This window comes from Leucopleurus acutus (assembly GCF_964270905.1).
Source record: "Leucopleurus acutus genome assembly, chromosome: 13".
NCBI classification, from domain to species: Eukaryota; Metazoa; Chordata; class Mammalia; order Artiodactyla; family Delphinidae; genus Leucopleurus; species Leucopleurus acutus.
In genome coordinates this window covers 39,783,871-39,803,022 of record NC_139155.1, presented here as the reverse complement: position 1 = coordinate 39,803,022, position 19,152 = coordinate 39,783,871, and the positions used below count along the sequence as shown (strand labels likewise).

The 19,152-nt window shown below is 41.6% G+C and overlaps 1 protein-coding gene across 4 annotated transcripts in view; it reads left to right on the top strand.

Moving 5' to 3' along the window:
* The window catches only part of MOCOS (molybdenum cofactor sulfurase), a 61,648-nt gene extending 44,801 nt beyond the window's left edge, over nucleotides 1–16,847 (top strand). The window contains exons 13-17 of one of the 4 annotated variants that reach the window (XR_014326691.1): nucleotides 3,016–3,121; nucleotides 6,536–6,674; nucleotides 7,997–8,142; nucleotides 11,576–11,680; nucleotides 14,968–15,042. Coding sequence is in view for 3 of the 4 variants with exons in the window: in XM_082853105.1 (XP_082709231.1) it covers nucleotides 3,016–3,121; nucleotides 6,536–6,674; nucleotides 11,576–11,680; nucleotides 14,968–15,042; nucleotides 16,255–16,518 (689 nt within the window). In the remaining variant the exon portion in view is untranslated. Of the gene's footprint in view, nucleotides 1–3,015; nucleotides 3,122–6,535; nucleotides 6,675–7,996; nucleotides 8,143–11,575; nucleotides 11,681–14,967; nucleotides 15,602–16,254 lie in introns of those variants that run through there. The other 3 variants (XM_082853105.1, XM_082853104.1, XM_082853106.1) reach the window with 3 other exon arrangements.
* The last annotated feature ends 2,305 nt before the right edge of the window (nucleotides 16,848–19,152 follow it).

Here is a 19,152-nt window from a genome sequence, read left to right as displayed (position 1 = left end):
GCAAAGGATGTGATTTCCAGCATATTGCAAATACACAGGCTTACTTTGGAGATACTGAGAGTTCGGTTCCAGACCACTACAATAAAGCAAGTCACAAAAATTTTTTGGTTTCCCAGTGCGTATAAAAGTTATGTTTACACTCTATTGTAATCTATTAAGTATGTAATAGCATTATGTCTAAAAATCAGTGTGCATAACTTAATTAGAAATACTTTCTTGCTAAAAAACTCTAACCATTATCTGAGCCTTCAGCAAGTCATAGTAACATCAAAGATCGCTGATCACAGATCACTATAACAAATATAATAATGAAAAAGTTTGAAATATTGTGAGAGCTACCAAAATGCAACACAGAGATATGAAGTGAGCAAATGCAGTTGGAACAATGGTGCAATGGACTTGCTCGATGCAGTGTTGCCACAAACATTCAATTTTTTAAAAACTTAATACCTGTGAAGTACTTGCGAGGCATGATAAAGTGAAATGCAATAAAACAATGTACGCCTGTAGTCATTTAAAATTAAAACTTGTACATTGCCCTTTTAAATATAAACCAGTGGAGTCTCAATACCATAGTGATTTGAGTCTTATGAGTATTAACTTAAAAATATGTGTATAAACAAACTGTTTCTTAAGGTACAGAAATTTTCTTTCTTTCATTCTCTTTCTTCAACTTGTATTTCCATTCCACTTCCTTGAAGGAATTTTATCTTAGTGTTATATATTTTATGCTTGAAACTCTTTCCTTGATCACCCTATCATATTTATCTGAAACTAAAATTATGTATAAATTGAAATGTATAAAATTTCTTAAAGTTTCCTGTGATTGTAGAGTCTCAGTGTTAGGAAATTTTTCCTAGGTTGAGTTCTTATCATAGTTTTTAATAGTACACAGTTGATCAAAGCAACAAAAGTATATTATAAATTTCAAAAAATAGTTATTAAACATAAAGAGAAAAAAATAGTGGAAGATGAATCTCTTAATGAGATGGCTGGCCACCTGTGATTAATTCCCATGTCCATGAATGACTGTCACCTATCATCAGAATAGCTGGTGTTCAGCACTGGTTCTCTTCTGAAGAATCTTATTTAAGTCAGTAAACAGCTGGGGATGAAGGTGTTTGGTTAACGCGCTGTCACTCAAACCTTTCTTCTGAGGCACAGGGATCTAACATCAAGATGACTTTAATCATCTGTCACTTGACAACTTAATTAGTTCCGGCAGTTTTGTGGTTAGCAAAGAATTGGAACCCATCTGACCTACAGGAGGATCAGTCACCCAAGCTTGAGAGACTTTTATTTTCTCAGCACAGACCCCAGGGTTTTGAACTGGTCTTTTGTTTTCCACCCTGGAGATTTTTAGCCCCCAGGGCCAATGCGCCATAGGAGAGGTGTGGCCTTTGCCCTGTGAAGGGTGAGAAGGGCCTTTTGTGGAGGGGCCTGGGATTGCACCTCACTGCTCCGGCAGAGCCATTTTAGCAAAGAAGACATGGAAATAGAGAATCTGTAAACGATTCTCTTGGAAGTGTCCATTCTCGGGTACTCTGGGGTCCACAGGCCTAGTTCAGAGACAACTCACTAGGTTTTGGCCCGGCCAGCCTTTATCATCAACATCTTGTATAAAGACAGCTATGGCCCAAAAAGTGGGAGCTGGAAGCTGGGTGATGGGCTGCAGTAGTTCTGGAGGCCCTTGATATTTTCTTCCACTCTTTTTTTTTTCTTTTCAGTAGTTTTAAAACTTGTATTATTTATTTCTAAAGTCAATATTACACACTTGCCCAAGGGCAGAACCCAGCTTCTCCCTGACTAGATTCACTGACCAGATTCAGAAGATCTCACTGGGCCTGTGACCCTCATCAAGGCCCTTCTTCTTGCTTGGGGAAGGGCCACCACCCCCACCCCCGCCACTTCCCCACCTCCACCCTGCAGCCCCATCTCTCCTCCTCTAAGTGTTGCCTCCAAGTTTCCTTTGCTGGAAGAATTTAACTTCAGCATTTTATTATTTTTTTCCAGATTATCAACAGCATATTCTAGAAGCTTATGTTCTTTCTGTTTTTGAGAAGTTTGAGCCATGCTTAGAACATTTTTTATTTCCAGGGCACCATTTTCTTCCCTTTAGAAACAGTCCCTAATATTTAAAAATGCAAGTCTTCCATTCAAGTACTAATCAGGCCAGGAATTCTACTCAATATTCTGTAATAACCTATACGGGAAAAGAATCTGAAAAAGAATGAGTATATGTATACGTATAGCTGAATCACTTTGCTTACACCTGAAACTAACACAACACTGTAAATCAACTACACTCTATTATAAGATAAAAATTAAATTTAAAAAATGCAAGTCAATGGAAGCATGATTCATTTGCATTCCAAGAAAGCAACTCTTCTTTTCTAATTTATTTTATCTTAATTTTTAAATTTAGGTATAATTGACATACAACATTATATTAGTTTCAGGCATACAACATAATAATTTGACATTTGTATATATTGCAAAATGATCATCATGATAAATCCAGTTAATATCCATCATCACACAGTTACAAATTTTTTTCTTATGATGAGAACTTTCAAATATGCAATACAGTATTATTAACTGAAGTCACCACACTAGACATTACATCCCCAGGACTTATTTATTTTATAAGTGGAAGTTCGTACCTTTTAACCTTCACCCATTTTGCCAAACCCCGCCGCCGCCCCCCCCCCCCCCCCACCTCTGGCAACCACCAATCTGTTCTCTGGATCTATGAGCTTGTTTTGTTTTGTTTTAGATTCCGTATCTAAGTGAGATTATACAGTATATGTCTTTCTCCGTCTGACTTTTCACTTAGCATAATACCCTCAAGGTCCATCCATGTTGTCGTTAAATGGCGAGATTTCATTTTTTTATGGCTGAATAATATTCCACTGTGTATGTATACCACATTTCCTTAACCTTTTGTCCATCAGTGGACACTTAGGTTGTTTCCCTCTCCAGCAACTCTTCTTTTAAATACTCCATCACTTTTAGATCAATCTGCTTGTACAACAGCCACCCTCTCTCTGGTGAATGAGGCACAGTATCTGCTGATAAACAGATCCAGTGTTTTGGAACTTCAGCAGCAGTTAAGCACCAGGTAAGATCCCTGTACTATTTGCTATTTACCTTGGGAATAGCAGACAGGTATAACTACTTGCCCCTGGGAGTGAGCTGGTCACCTCCCTAGGGAGAAAAGGTCTGCGAATCATGAGTCCAGACCCTTCATTGAGAAACTGAGGCCCAGAGAAGTCACAAAACTTTTTAGGCCAGTTTCCCTTAATCTTTTAGAGGGTTCTCTTTTATCTTCCAATGTCCTTCTTGATGCCCTCAGGATGCTTGGTGGAGAATCCCAACCCTCATTTTTAATCATTTCAATTCTTAAACATTTAGTTGAATGTAATCGCCAGCAATTGGACCCACATTTTTTTTTAATTTATTTTTTTTTCTGTATGTGGGCCTCTCACTGTCGTGGCCTCTCCCGGTGTGGAGCACAGGCTCCGGATGCGCAGGCTCAGCGACCATGGCTCACAGGCTCAGCCGCTCCGCGACACGCGGGATCCTCCCGGACCGGGGCACGAACCCGTGTCCCCTGCATCGGCAGGCGGACTCTCAACCACTGCGCCACCAGGGAAGCCCCCTGGACCCACTTTTGTTGCCCACTCTCCCACTGTCCCCTGGCCCCTAGGAGCCTTGCATTACTTCCACAGTCATTTTGAGTGAAAAGAAGAGTGGTTATGAAAGCTTTTAAAGTTGTAATTGTAGATACTATTTGTTTGTATCATCAGACAGAACTAGCACCCTTGCCTGCTCACTCCCACCCAGGGATCTCCCAAGGGTCCTGGAAAAGTCAGCTCTAGAAAGGGTCTTGGTTGGTTCAAGCCCCCTCATTGCCCTTCAGAGGAAATTGAAGTCCCAAGGTAATCAGACAATTGGGGCAACAAAGAAAAATCACCCAGCCCTTACGTAAAAGTTGGGACCGGCAGATCATTCATGGTCCACACCTGTCAACACCATGAGCTGGTGCTCCTGTGACGCTCACGTGCCCTGTGGTCCTGGGCACATGTGTGCACATGCACAAACATGTACACATATAGCTTAATAAAAACTACAAAAATGGACTGTTTGTAGTAATTCCTGTTTATAGTCATTGGCAAAAACACACAACAGTGTTCCCTTGCCGAGGTCCAGGCTGCCCTCTTTAGGAGCTGACGTGTGATGCCTGGTCCCTGGGCGTTCACTGAGTTTTCCCGGTACCGAGTGACTCCCTTCCTCAGGTACCCTGGGCCCTGGATGGAGCAGGTCTGCAGTTTTCTGGGATTCTTGATGTGGAAAGAGAGGAGGTGGGGACAGGCTTGCTGCAGCCCTGGTTCCTGCAGTCCTGGTTTAGTGCAGAGCTGACAAGCAGGAGGTAGCAAGGCCAGGTGGTCAAAGGTAGGAGAAACAGCCTGTGGTTAGTACATAGCGTCCCTGGTTCTGTTTTCAAATTTGCTGGATGATATTATCTCCATGCGGGCCATGGTAGCTTTTGGACATAAAACTTTCCCTACTAAAAAGCACAAAGGGAGTTTTGTTTGTTTGTTTGTTTATAACCTGGAGGGTAAATCCAGAATCAAAGGATTTTAGGACTGGAAAGTGCTAACCCTCTCATTTCCCACAAGGGCCCTGCAGTCCTCATCGATTGTGGGTGTAGCACATAGTTAGTGGCAAAGCTGGACTTGGGTATCCTGGTCCCTGGCTTTTCACATGCCAGGGGCTTTGAGATACAGACATGGGACCCTTACTCTCCCCCAGCATCTTTCAGTTCTGTCTCCAGGGCAAATTCCAGTCATGCTCAAGGATTTCCCTCCCTCCAAACTTCAAAAATTTTTATTAAAGTACAGCAAAGTGCAAAAATCTTAAGTACATAGTTTAGTGAATGTTTACAGATGTATATACCCACGTAACCACCATCCAGATCAAGTAGAGAACATTTCTAGAACCATAGACCCCTTCCTCATGTCCCTTCTTGGTCAACCCCACTGAAGGTTGCCACTATTATGCCTTCTTTCACCCTAGACAGTTTCACCTTTTCTTAAACTCAATTTAATGGGATCATACAGTGTGTTCCTCTGTTGAAGTTTGCAGATGCTTTTTCAGTGTTTTTTTACCTTAGGGGAGGGCGTGCATGGAGGTGCAGGGAGCTGTTTAATGGTAACTTGTGCTAATAAACAAAAATTTTAAACAAGAATTACAAAAATAGCATATGCTTAGTTAAAACTGCAAACGGGATGGAAGCTAGGAAATAAAATTTTTAATCGAGATACAATTGACATGCAACATTATATTAGTTTCAGGTGTACAACATGATTCTATATTTGTATATACTGAGAAATGATCACAGTAAGTCTAGTAAACATCTGTCATCACACATAGCTGGAAATTTTTTTTAAAGATTGTTTATTTCTTTTTCTTTTTTAAATAAATTTATTTATTTATTTTTGCCTGTGTTGGGTCTTCATTGCTATGCGCAGGCTTTCTCTAGTTGTAGACAGCGGGGGCTACTCTATTATGGTGCTCAGGCTTCTCATTGCAGTGGCTTGTCTTTGTTGTGGAGCACGGGCTCTAGTCACGCGTGCTTCAGTTGTTGTGGCACGTGGGCTCAGTAGTTGTGACTCACGGGCTCTAGAGTGCAGACTCAGTAGTTGTGATGCATGGGCTTAGTTGCTTCAGGGCATGTGGGATCTTCCCGGACCAGGGATTCCCCCACGCTGGCAGGTGGATTCTTAACCACTGCACCACCAGGGAAGTCCTGCAAAATTATTTTCTTTTTATGAGTACTTAAGATTTATTCTCTTAGCGCCTTTTAAATATGCAATACAGTCATTTTTTAGACAATATAGTATTATTAACTATAGTTGCCATGCTATACATTACATCCCCATGACTTGTTTATTTTATAACTGGAAGTTTGTACCTTTTGACCCCTTTCACCCATTTTGCCCACCCTTCTCCCCACCCCTGGCAACCACCAATCGGTTCTCTATAGGAAATAAATATTAAAACCTCCCATGTATACTCTATGTTGCTTTATGATGTTCTAATATCCAAAAAGAGTGTGAGCTCTTGACACTTTTTAGGTCCTTGATAATTAAGCCTGTTGACAGTCTTTAAATGCCTTGTCCTGACTCTGTAGAATTGGTATTTTCTCATAAGTTTATTCACTTGATCCCAGTTCACTTGGTTTCCAAAGTTCTTCATCTCTTCAGCAAATATCTACTCACCCATTGCACTGCCTCTTGTGGGCTTCTCCATGGAGATGGGACCATATTCCAGGGAGATCACGGAGGTCTGTCCCACAGATGTGAGTGTCTTGGCCTTGCACTCATGATAAAGGCTTGTTCTGATCATCGAAGCCTCAGGCCAGAGTACAATTGATGAACTCAGGCATCGAGTGGTAGAAATATTGAATTATTACAATAGTGCCGTTGTCCACCCTTCCCCACCTTTTCTCTTTTGGGTATGTCTTAAACAGTGATGAGAATGGAAAGGAAGAATTATTCCCAGTGAACGATCTCATCTCGCGTTTCCGTGCCAATATTATTACCAGTGGAACAAGGGCTTTTGAAGAAGAGAAATGGGATGAAATTTCAGTTGGTTCCTTGCATTTCCAGGTAAGTTCCCAGGAGTTCTATTATCCTTCCTCAAGCGTTGCCAATGGGGATTGACCTCAGTCCTAGGCCGGGATGGTAGCAGGTAGCAGGGAATCCCATGCCCCATCACGTGCCCCACCCCCACCAGGTGTTGACTCTTACCCACAAAATCTCAGCAGAAGGGTATGTGACACCTGCATCCTGGGGTGCCCCTTGGAATGATCCATCCCTCCTTCCTCCGGGGAGGGCAGCAGTTTCACGTGGGGAAGAGAGAACGTACAGGTGATGAAGTTACAGACTTTGTCACCGTGTCTAGGCTTCAACTCTGTTTCTTGGAATGCTTGTGTCTATGAGAACGTCCTCCTCCTGAAACCTGCTGGATTTTCTCACTGTCCGGAGCTTGTGGAGGAGGACCCAGATGCCTCATGGTCCTTCAGTGCCCATGGTGGCTGTACCTTCTCCCCATGCTCTCTCGCTTCTGGCCTCATTGGCAGCTGGGGAGCAGCTTGCAGTTAGAGGCGAAGTCTCCAGGATGCCCTCCCTCCCCAGGCTTTGGGCTCCCCAAACCTGAGGTCTTCAGCTAACATCTACATTCCTCCTTAGGGTGGATAAGGCCCCCGAGACCTGACCCCCCGGCCTCTCCCATCTCCCCGAGCTCATCACCCCTCCCCTTCTGCCTGCCCTGCAGACCTTCTCTCCATTCCCTAAACAAGCCAAGCTTCCTGCCTTAGCACCTTAGCCCTGCTGTCCATTCCACATGGAGCACTTTTCCTCCAGCTCCTACAGGGTCTGAGCTCAGATGTTACCTCCTTGGAAATGCTGTTCCTGACCCACCACAAGGTCACAGTCTGCACAGTGTCTCATTTCTTCAGAGCTTATGAGGGTGGGGACCAAGTCTGTTTAGTCCCTGCTGTTCCTCTGGGGTCTAGGACAGTCCTTACCCAGAGTAAGTGCTCCAAACTGCTGATGGAATGAATGGGCAGGAAAGCTATGGAATAGCTGGGGACAGAAGGATGGGTCATCTGCACAGGATGTCCCCAGTTCTTCAGTGGGGAATGAAATTATCTTAATAACAGTAATTAGCCAGTTGTATAAACTGATTGTAATAGGGCTACTGCACTCAAATGGAACATCACTCTAACTTCCAGGAAAGCAGTAAACAATAATTTAACCCTTAATGAAGGATTTCAGAGGTCTGGGGTTTGGGGTAGGGATAAACTGCGTGGCACCAATAGAAGAAAAAGATGTCCGAAAGATTTTTGTTACCCATTTAACTCTTCAAGCTTCCTCTTATCCTGGAAGCTGCTCCCCCTTGAAAGAATTATCTCTTTTCTCTTCCACAGACCTCTCTGGCACCAGCCTTCTGTCATTCCACTCAATCCTCCATCCTGGCTGACTCTTCTTCATTTTCTGTTGCTGTGTCCCTGCCATGCTATAAAAGCACCTGCTCTCAGGGTACATGCCCAGTAATGGATTGCTGGGTCATATGGTAATTCTAATTTTAGTTTTTTAAGGAACCTCCATACTGTTCTCCATAGTGGCTGTACCAATTTGCATTCCCACCAACAGTGCAAGAGGGTTCCCTTTTCTCCACACCCTCTCCAACACTTACTGTTTCTAGATTTTTTGATGATGGCCATTCTGACCGGTGTGAGATGATATCTCATTGTAGTTTTGATTTGCATTTCTCTAATGATTAATGATGTTGAGCATTCTTTCATGTGTTTGTTGGCAATCTGTATATCTTCTTTGGAGAAATGTCTATTTAGGTCTTCTGCCCATTTTTGGATTGGGTTGTTCAAAAAGAGTCATGTACCAAAATGTTCATTGCAGCTCTATTTATAATGGCCAGGACATGAAAGCAACCTAAGTGTCCATCAACAGATGAATGGTTAAAGAAGATGTGGCACATATATACAATGGAATATTACTCAGCCATAAAAATAAATGAAATTGAGTTATTTGTAGTGAGGTGGATGGACATAGAGTCTGTCATACAGAGTGAAGTAAGTCAGAAAGAGAAAAACAAATACCGTATGCTAACACATATATATGGAATCTAAGAAAAAAAAAAAAAGGTCATGAAGAACCTAGAGGTAAGACGGGAATAAAGACACAGACCTACTAGAGCATGGACTTGAGGACACGGGGAGGGGGAAGGGTAAGCTGTGACAAAGTGAGAGAGTGGCATGGACATATATACACTACCAAACGTAAAATAGATAGGTAGTGGGAAGCAGCCGCATAGCACAGGGAGATCAGCTTGGTGCTTTGTGACCACCTAGAGGGGTGGGATAGGGAGGGAGACGCAAGAGGGAAGAGATATGGGAACATATGTATATGTATAACTGATTCACTTTGTTATAAAGCAGAAACTAACACACCACTGTAAAGCAATTATACTCCAATAAAGATGTTAAAAAAGAAAAAAAAAGGGCTTCCCTGGTGGCGCAGTGGTTGAGAGTCGCCCTGCCGATTCAGGGGACACGGGTTCGTGCCCTGGTCCGGGAAGATCCCACATGCCGCGGAGTGGCTGGGCCCGTGAGCCATGGCCGCTGAGCCTGCGCGTCCGGAGCCTGTGCTCCGCAACGGGAGAGACCACAGCAGTGAGAGGCCCGCGTACCGCAAAAAAAAAAAAAAAGCACCTGCTTTTACACATCCTGCCTGGTACAGAGTAGGCACTAGGTATATGATAGATAGATAGAGAGAGGGAGAAATAAAGGAAGAAAAGAAGGAAAAGAGAAAGCACTACAACTAGACTAGGACCACTGTCAGAAATTTACCTTGTAACAAGTAAGTTGTAAGGTACCTGGGTACATGAATACAAGAAGGACTCTAAAAACACCTTTCTGAAATGCTTTGCTTTCTTTAGGTCATGATACTTGATAAACATCAATTAATGAAAGTTAAAATATGCATGCCCTTTGACCCAATAATTTCACTCATAGAAATCTATTCCATAAAAAATACTGTTACAAATATGCAAAGATATTTTACAAAATTACTCATTGCAATACTTTATAAATATGAAAAATTGGAGAACATCCTAAATATCCATAAAAGGGAAGGTTTTTTTTTTTTTTTTTTTTTTTGCTGTACGTGGGCCTCTCACTGTTGTGGCCTCTCCCGCCGCGGAGCACAGGCTCCGGACGCGCAGGCCCAGCGGCCATGGCCCACGGGCCTCGCCGCTCCGCGGCATGTGGGATCTTCCCTGACTGGGGCACGAACCTGTGTCCCCTGAATCGGCAGGCGGACTCCCAACCACTGCGCCACCAGGGAAGCCCAAAAGGGAAGTTTTTAAAAATTAATTTTTATTGAAGTGTAGTTGATTTACAATATTATGTTAGTTTCTACTGTACAGCAAAATGAATCAGCTATACATATACATATATCCCCTCTTTTTTGGATTTCCTTCCCATTTAGGTCACCACAGTGCATTAAGTAGAGTTCCCTGTGCCGTATAGTATGTTCTCATTAGTTATCTATTTTATACATAGTATCAATAATGTATATATGTCAATCCCAAACTCCCAATTCCTCCCACCCACCCCCCTTCCCCCTTGGTATCCATATGTTTGTTTTCTACATCTGTGTCTCCATAAAAATGAAGTTGATTAAAAAAAGTGCACTACATCCATACAGTGTTGTCCTGTGCAGGCATTAAAAAGTATAAACTATAGTTAATAATGTGCCTTTCAAAAAGTAAATGCTAAATTAGGAATCTGGGATTAGCAGATACATGCTAATATATATAAAATAAACAACAAGGACTTAACTGTATAGCACGGGGAACTATACTTGATATCTTGCAATAACCTGTAATGGAAAAGAATCTGAAAAAAGAATTTATTTATATTATATATTTATATTCTTATTATACTATATATAAATATTATATAATATAAATATTATATTTATATAAATATATATTATATTATATAAATATAAATATTATATATATATTTATGTAATTTATATGTTTTTCAGATCACTGTGCTGTGTACCTGAGACATTGTAAATCAACTATACTTCAATTAAAAATTTTTTTTAAGTAAATGCTTAAGAGATGTTTGTTGGTGATAATACTCAGTGCTGAAGTAGTTGCAATGTGGAAAGATCTAACACATCTCTTTTGGAAAGCAATTTTTCACTGGATATCATCAAGTCATAAAAGGTTTATACTTGTTGACTTTATAATCTCCTTTTGGGAGATTTAGCCTAAAGAAAAATTCAAACAGGAAAGAGAGTTATGTGAATTAGGGCCTTTATTGCAAAATTATTGATTACAGCAAAGCATTAGAAATTATGCACATGGCTTCAAAGGAGAAGAGCTAAGCACATCAACCCATGGGAATGCCAGGCCATGGTGAAAACTGCAAAATCTGGGGATGAGGTAGCTGTCTGTGAACGGACACCGAACAATTTCCGTTATGTATTGTGGAGTAATTAAAAAAGAGAAAGAAAGCCAGCAGCTCTTAGCTCTCAGCGCGTGTGTTTCACAGGGGCGCGTGTGATTGTGTGAGCTACTTGCTGCAGTCTCGCAGTCTCGAGCGATCTGTGGCCACGAGAGCAGCGCAGGGTGTGTGGCTGTTCATCTTCTCCCAGTATGCCCTCAATCAGTTCTTTTCTTCCCTGGAGGAAGCCCAACATTCTCTGATAACCACCTGTGAGTCACAATCACTCTTCGTTTTCTTCAAAGCCCTGATGCAGTAGCCTTTAAGCTGATAAACGAATGTGGGTGATTCCCTAGCGGGCATTGGGAAGAGGCGGCACTTCCTGGCTCCGTGCAGTTTGAGTATTTCTCTGTGAGTCTGAAATTGGCTGTTTACAACGATTCTTCCTGGACCCAGATTCCTCCTTGCAGAGTGTGACAGTCTGGTCACTTTCATGGCAACGCTGTCTTTTCCCTTCTCACCTCCCAGGTTTTGGGACCTTGTCACAGATGCCAGATGATTTGCATCGATCAGCAAACTGGGCAGAGAAACCAAAATGTTTTCCAAAAGCTTTCTGAGAGGCGAGAGAGAAAGGTAAGCATGATTGCTAAAAATGACACCCCATTTTAAGTTCCTGATGCATTGGCTACACCAGAACTAATCCTTAATGGTGCTGAGTAATTTTTAGAAGTCGGAAAACATTGTAAGGCTGATGGGCTACCATCAAGATGCAGACCTTATCCGTGACACTGTCTTATTTTTCCTTTCCATTCATTTCCTTACTATTTTTATGACATGTATCTTTGATGCTTTCAAATCTTGTTGAAGAGATACGGAGTATAGATAAGAAATAGTTTAAAAAAAAAGTGGGGGGGACTTTCCTGGTAGTCCAGTGCTTAAGACTCTGTGCTTGCACTGCAGGGGGCACGTGTTCCACCCCTGGTCTGCGAACTAAGATACCACATGCTGTACGGTGCACCCAAGGGGAAAAAAAAGAGAGAAATAGTAAATAAGTAAAGTAATTCTATTGTCTCAATCATTATTTTCTTCGCCACAGAAATCTCATGAAGAATAAAAATGCCTTATGGTGAATAGGGTAGCTGCATAGAAAATAAGTTCCTCTATACTAAGTTTGTAAGTCATCTTCTTGAGGGCTAAAATGACTAAGTGTTGTTGTGGATCCCAGATTATAAAAGCTGAACTTCTAAGAGATTGATTCATTAGGAACATCCATTTATTTCCGGGCTTGCACTTTCTGTCAGGACTTTTGGTTTGCAAAGAATTCCAGGAAGCCAAATAAGCAATCAGACTGCACAGAACAATTCTTGAAAATTAACAGAAATAATGCAAGCATTTCATCTCTTCCCAGTAATAAACTGGCAAGTTAACTCATGGTAAAATGTTCTGCATCGTTTCCTGTGTTTCTCCAAAACCAGAGCTTTGTTTCACAGTATTTGATTGACAAAACTCTCCTTACGGATATGGATAGGTATGGTCTGCGGAGCTGTTGCGCTTGAGTATTATACCAATAAGTCTGTTTGCTCAGCTGTGGCAGGCCGTGCCAGCTGGGGGCGTGGGGACCTGGAGCCTGCCCCATGCAGGTTGCCAGGAGAGAGGATGTGTGCGCACAATACTATGGTACATGGAAGTGGTATTTCTCAGCATCACAATAATTCTTGTGCATAAATCTTTTTATTTTTTAAATTTGGAATAATTTTAGATTTACAGAAAAATTGCAAAGATAGTACAGAGAGTTCCTGTGTACTCTTCACCTATATGTACACAAATATTAAGGAATTAATTTATCCCCAGTCCCTAGCTTGGGGCCTGGAACGTAGTGTTGGCCGACTGGTGTTATCACAGATCTGGGAGCACATCACATACTCCAAAGTGTTGTTACTGGCTCACTTGCATTGATGGCAAACGTTTTTTGTTTTTGTTTTAATTTAACTTTTATTTTATATTGGTGTAGAGTTGACTTACAATGTTGTGTTTGTTTGAGGTGGACAGCAACTTGATTCAGTTATACATATCCATATATCTATTCTTTTTCTGATTCTTTCCCCATTTAGGTTATTACAGAGTGCCAAGTAGAGTTCCCTGTGCTGTAGAGCAGGTCCTTGTTGATGATCTGTTTTATATATATATTAGTGTGTATATGTTAATCCCAGCCTCCTAATTTATCCCTCCGCCCCCCCCCCCGCTTCCCCCCACAACCATAAGTTTCTTTTCTAAGTCTGTGAGTCTGTTTCTGTTTTGTCAAGTAGTTCATTTGTATCCATTTTTAGATTCCATCTATAAGTGATATCCTATGATATTTGTCTTTCCCTGTCTGACTTAGTTCAGTTAGTATGATCATCTCTAGGTCCATCAGTGTTGCTGCAGATGGCGTTATCTCATTCCTTTTTATGGCTGAGTAATACTCCATTGTCTATATGGACCACATCTCCTTTATCCATTCATGTGTTGATGGACATTTTGGTTGCTTCCATGTCTTGGCTATTGCAAATAGAGCTGCAATGAAACTTGGGGTGCATATGTCCTTTAAAATCATGGCTTTCTCTGGATATACGCCCAGGAGTGGGACCGCTGGATCATACTGGTAGCTCTATTTTTAGTTTTTTAAGGAACCTCTATACCGTTCTCCACAGTGGCTATCATCAATTTCCACTCTCACCAACAGCATAGGAGGGTTCCCTTTCTCCATGCCCTCTCCAGCTCTCACTGTTTGTAGGGTTTTATTTTAAAATTAATTTTTATTGGAGTATAGTTGCTTTACAATATTGTGTTAGTTTCTACTGTACAGCAAAATGAATCAGCTATACATATACATATATCCCCTCGTTTTTGGATTTCCTTTGCATTTAGGTCACCACGGTGCATTAAGTAGAGTTCCCTGTGCTATATCGTATGTCCTCATTAGCTCTCTATTTTATACATAGTATCAATAGTATATATGTATCAATCCCAATCTCCCAATTCCTCCCACCCCACCCCCTTCCCCGCTTCGTATCTATACATTTGTTTTCTACGTCTATGTCTCTCTCTCTGCTTTGCAAAAAGGATAATTTATACCAGCAGTCCCCAACCTTTTTGGCACCAGGGACCGGTTTCGTGGAAGGCAGTTTTTCCATGGATGGGGATGGGAGACACCGGGATGGTTCAGGCAGTAATGTGAGCGGGAGCGATGGGGAGCGATGGGGAGCGGCAGATGAAGCTTTGCTCGCTCACCCGCTGCTCACCTCCTGCTGTGTGGCCCTGTTCCTAACAGACCGCGGACTGCTACTGGTCCGCGGCCCAGGGGTGGTGGACCCCTGGTCTATACCATTTTTCTAGATTCCACATATATGTATTAATATATGATATTTGTTTTTCTCTCTCTGATGATGGCAAACCTTGAGTAGACTTACACAACTCTTCATTTTCGACCTCCCATCCTTATTCTGGAGAATTTGGAGAATTTAATTTACGTCACGTATTCTTATAGAAAATGCTGAGTTTTGCCCGTATTTTCACAAAATGGTTTTTACATCAGGGAACAGGGCAGAAATCGGCTTGACCGTGGTCAGAGGCCCAGAGGAGGAAGAAGTCCTCCTGTGGGAAACTCAGGGTACACAGGAAGGAGAAAATAATAGGTCCAGCAATAAAGAGGTACAGGCTAACTATCGGGAAAGAATACTTTAAAACGAGAATCTGTGTGGTCTAGGATATTAGGATTCTCCTTGTTTCTCACTACCTTCTACTAAATGACAGACAGGACATATCAAGTCCCAGTACATGTTTTTAAAGATCTAACTTAATTTTAGTGGAACATTATTATTTACAAAAGTATTTTAACTGCTAAAATAATCTAACTTCTGTTGTTACTGTTTTGTTCACAGGTGAACTTTGGGCTGTACCTGATGCATACCTCTTTGGATTTATCTACTCCATGTTACCTGTCTGTAGGATCTCAGGTGCTCCCTGTGTTGAAAGAAAACATAGAACACTATGATTTACCTGCTTCTGAGAAACAGCAGGAAGTTATCTCCTAAAGTTTTTTTCAGCATATATTAAAATTTCTCTTTTACAACTATCTCCATTCTTTTCTTTCTTCCAATTTTGCTGAGATATAATTGACATACAGCACTGTGTAAGTTTAAGGCGTACAGCATAGTGATTTGACTTATATACATCATGAAATGATTACCCTAGTAAGTTTAGTGAATCGTCTCACATAGATATAAAATTAAAGAAATAGAAAACAATATGTAACTTTTCCTTGTGAAGGGAACTCTTAGGATTTACTCTCCTAAATTTCATACATAACATACAGCAGTGTTCATTGTATTTATCATGTTGTACATTACATCCCTGCTACTTATTTATCTAATAACTGGAAGTTTGTACCTTTTGACTTCCTTCATCCAATCCCCCACCCACCTCCCCCCTCTGGTAACCACAAATCTGATCTCTTTTTCTATGAGTTTGTTTGTTTGTTCTGAAGTATAATTGACCTACAACGTTATGTTAGTCCCCGGTACACAACAGAGTGATTCAATATTTCTATACCTTTCAAAATGATCATCAGGATAAGTCTAGATATGATATGTCATCATACAAAGATATTACATAATTATTGACTATATTCCCCACACTGTACATTTCATAACCTTGACTCATTTATTTTGCAACTGAAAGTTTGTACCTCTTAATTTCCCTCACCTGTTTCTCTCCTCCTCCCACCCCCGCCCCCCACTTCTGGCAGCTACCTGTTTGTTCTCTGTATCTATGACTCTGTTTCTGTTTAGTTATGTTTGCTCATTTGTTTTGTTTTTCAGATTCCACATATAAGTAAAATCATATAGTATTTGTCTTTCTCTGTCCGATTTACTTCACAATTACCATAATATCCTAAGTCCATCCATGTTGTCAAAAATGGCAAGATTTCATTCTTTTTTATGTCTGAGTAATATTCCATTGTATATATGTACCGTATCTCTTTATCCATTCAACTTAGGTTGCCTCCGTATCTTGGCTATTGTAAATATGCTGCAATGAACATTGGGATGCAAATATCTTTTTGAATTAGGGTTTTCATTTTCTTTAGATAACAACTCAGGAGTAGAATTGCTGGATCATATGGTAGTTCTATTTATAATTTTTTTTTTTTTTTTTTTTTTTTGCAGTACACGGGCCTCTCACTATTGGGGCCTCTCCCGTCACGGAGCACAGGCTCCGGATGCGCAGGCTCAGCGGCCATGGCTCATGGGCCCAGCCGCTCCGCGGCATGTGGGACCTTCCCGGACCGGGGCACAAACCCGTGTCCCCTGCATCGGCAGGCGGACTCTCAACCACTGCGCCACCAGGGAAGCCCCTCTATTTATAATTTTTTGAGGAACCTCTATATTGTTTTCCATTGTGGTTGCACCAATTTACATTCCCATCAATAGTGCACAAGGGTTGCCTTTTCTCCACATCTTCATCAGCACTTGTAATTTGTTTGCCTTTTTGATGATAGCCATTCTGACAGGTATGAGGTGATATCTCATTGTGGTTTTGATTTGCATTTCCCTGATGATTAGTGATGTTGAGCATCTTTTCTTTCTTTCTTTTCCTTTTCTTTCTCTTTTTTCTTTTTTTTGGCTTATAAACAACAGATATTTATTTTTCACAGTTCTGGAGACTGGCAGTCCAAGGTCAAGGTGCTTGCAGATTCAGTGTCTGGTCAGGCCCCTCTTCCTGTTCACAGCCAGCTCCTTCTTCCTGTGTCCTCACCTAGTAGAAGGGGTGAGGGAGCTCTCTGGGGTCTCCTTTATAAGGGCACCAATTCCACTGATAGGGACGGAGCATCTTTTCATGTGCCTGTTGGCCATCTATGTCTTCTTTGGAAAAGTGTCTACTCAGGTGCTCTGCCCATTTTTTAATCAAGGGCTTTTGTTTGTGTGTGTGTTTATGTTGCATTGTATGAACTCTTTGTATACTTTGGATATTAACCCCTTATTGGATACATCATTTGCAAATATCCTCTCCCATTCAGTAGGTGTCCTATTTGTTGTTGATAGTCTCCTTCATTGTGCAAAAGCTTTTTTTTTTTTTTTTTTTTTTTTTTGCAAAAGCTTTTTAGTTTGACATAGTCCCATTTGTTTATTTTTGCTTTTGCTTCCCTTGCCCTGAGGAGACATATCCAAAAAATATTGCTAAGAGTGATGTCAAAGAGACTACTGCCTATGTTTTCTCCTAGAAGTTTTATGGTTTCAGTCTTACATTTAAGTCTTTAATCCATTTTGAATTTATCTTTGTACATGATGTGAAAGAGTAGTCCATTTTGATTCTTTTGCACGTAACTATCCGGTTTTCCCAGCATCATTTATTGAAGAGGTTGTCTTCTCCCCGTTGTATATCTTGCCTCCTCTGTCATAGATTAATTGCCCAGGGACTTCCCTGTGGTCCAATGGTTAAGACTCCGTGCTCCCACTGCAGGGGGCATGGGTTTGATCCCTGGTCAAGGAGCTAATATCCTGTATCCTGCATGCCACGTAGTGTGGCCAAAATATATATATATGTATATACACACACACAGACACACACACACATATATATATATACATATACATACATACATACATACATATATTAATTGCCCATTTAGGGACTTGCCTAGTGGCACAGTGGTTAAGAATCTGCCCGCCAATGCAGGGGACATGGGTTCAAGCCCTGGTCCAGGAAGATCCCACATGCCACGGAGCAACTACGCCCGTGCGCCACAACTACTGAGCCTGTGCTCTAGAGTCCATGAACCACAACTACTGAAGCCTGCATGCCTAGAGCCCGTGCTCCGCAACAAGAGAAGCCACCGCGATGAGAAGCCCTCACACTACAACGAAGAGTAGCCCCCACTTACCGCAACTAGAGAAAGCCCGTGTGCAGCAACAAAGACCCATAGGAATTCGTCCATTTCTTCTAGGTTGTTCGTTTTATTGGTGTAGAGTTGTAGTAATCTCTGATGATTTGTATCTCATTGGTGTTGGTTGTAACTTCTCCTTTTTCTTTTCCAATTTTATTTCTTTGGGCCCTCTCAGTTTTTTCCCTTGATGAGTCTGGCTAAAGGTTTATCAAGTTTGTTCATCTTTTCAAAGATCCAGTTTAGTTTCATTGATATTTTCTATTATTTTTTAGTCTCTATTTCATTTATTTCTGCTCTGCTCTTTATGATTTCTTTCCTTCTACTAACTTTGGATTTTGTGTGTTCAACTGTCTCTGCCCTCATTAAGATCAACAACGTGTTTGGTAGAACTTGGTCTTTTGAACACAGAGAGTTCTTTTCCTCTTGAAGGTAGAGAGTGCCTTCACTAGCTTCCTTCTTCCTCTAACTCCACACTCTCCTTGTGTGCACAGCCCCACTCAGGAGGGCAGTTCTGAGGCTTCTGTGCTTTCCAAGAGGCAAATTTAGCACAAGTGCTGCATCCACACCCAGCAAGGCTCCCACGTGTGTTAGAAGTATGATCATTTCTAATTAGATGAGATTTTTAGTGACTCTCACTGGGAATATTTAACCTCCTCTATTTTGCCATTTTACCATGCTCCTACTTTGCCTTTAGAAAGACACTTTAGGCTGTCTTCCTGCACTGAGGAAGGTAGTCTGTACCCAGTGATCTTGAGGGGATGAGAAGGTGCCTCCCTTCCCTCATGTACACAGAGGAGCTGGGTTTATGCTCAGGGCCTAGTGTGACTTGTGTCCACATTCCTTAGGAGACATTTGACCAGGATGTGTTGATCAAGGCACAGGCCAGCAACCCCCTTCCTCCTACTTCCTACTCCTGCCCATCATTCCTCTCCCCCTTTGAGTTGCTGCACTGAGGATTGCTAGCAAGCTTGATGTCACACTCAGTGACTCGGTGTTATATGAGCAATTGTGGTCCCTTCCACAAGCCCATCAGACAGTGTTGGTCCATCCACCCAGAGCCTCCAAATCCTAGTCAAGAGAGGAACTTTGGACTCGGAGGTTTTTTCAGGATGGCGGAGTAGAAGGACGTGCACTCACTCCCTCTTGCGAGAGCACTGGAATCACAACTAACTGCTGAACA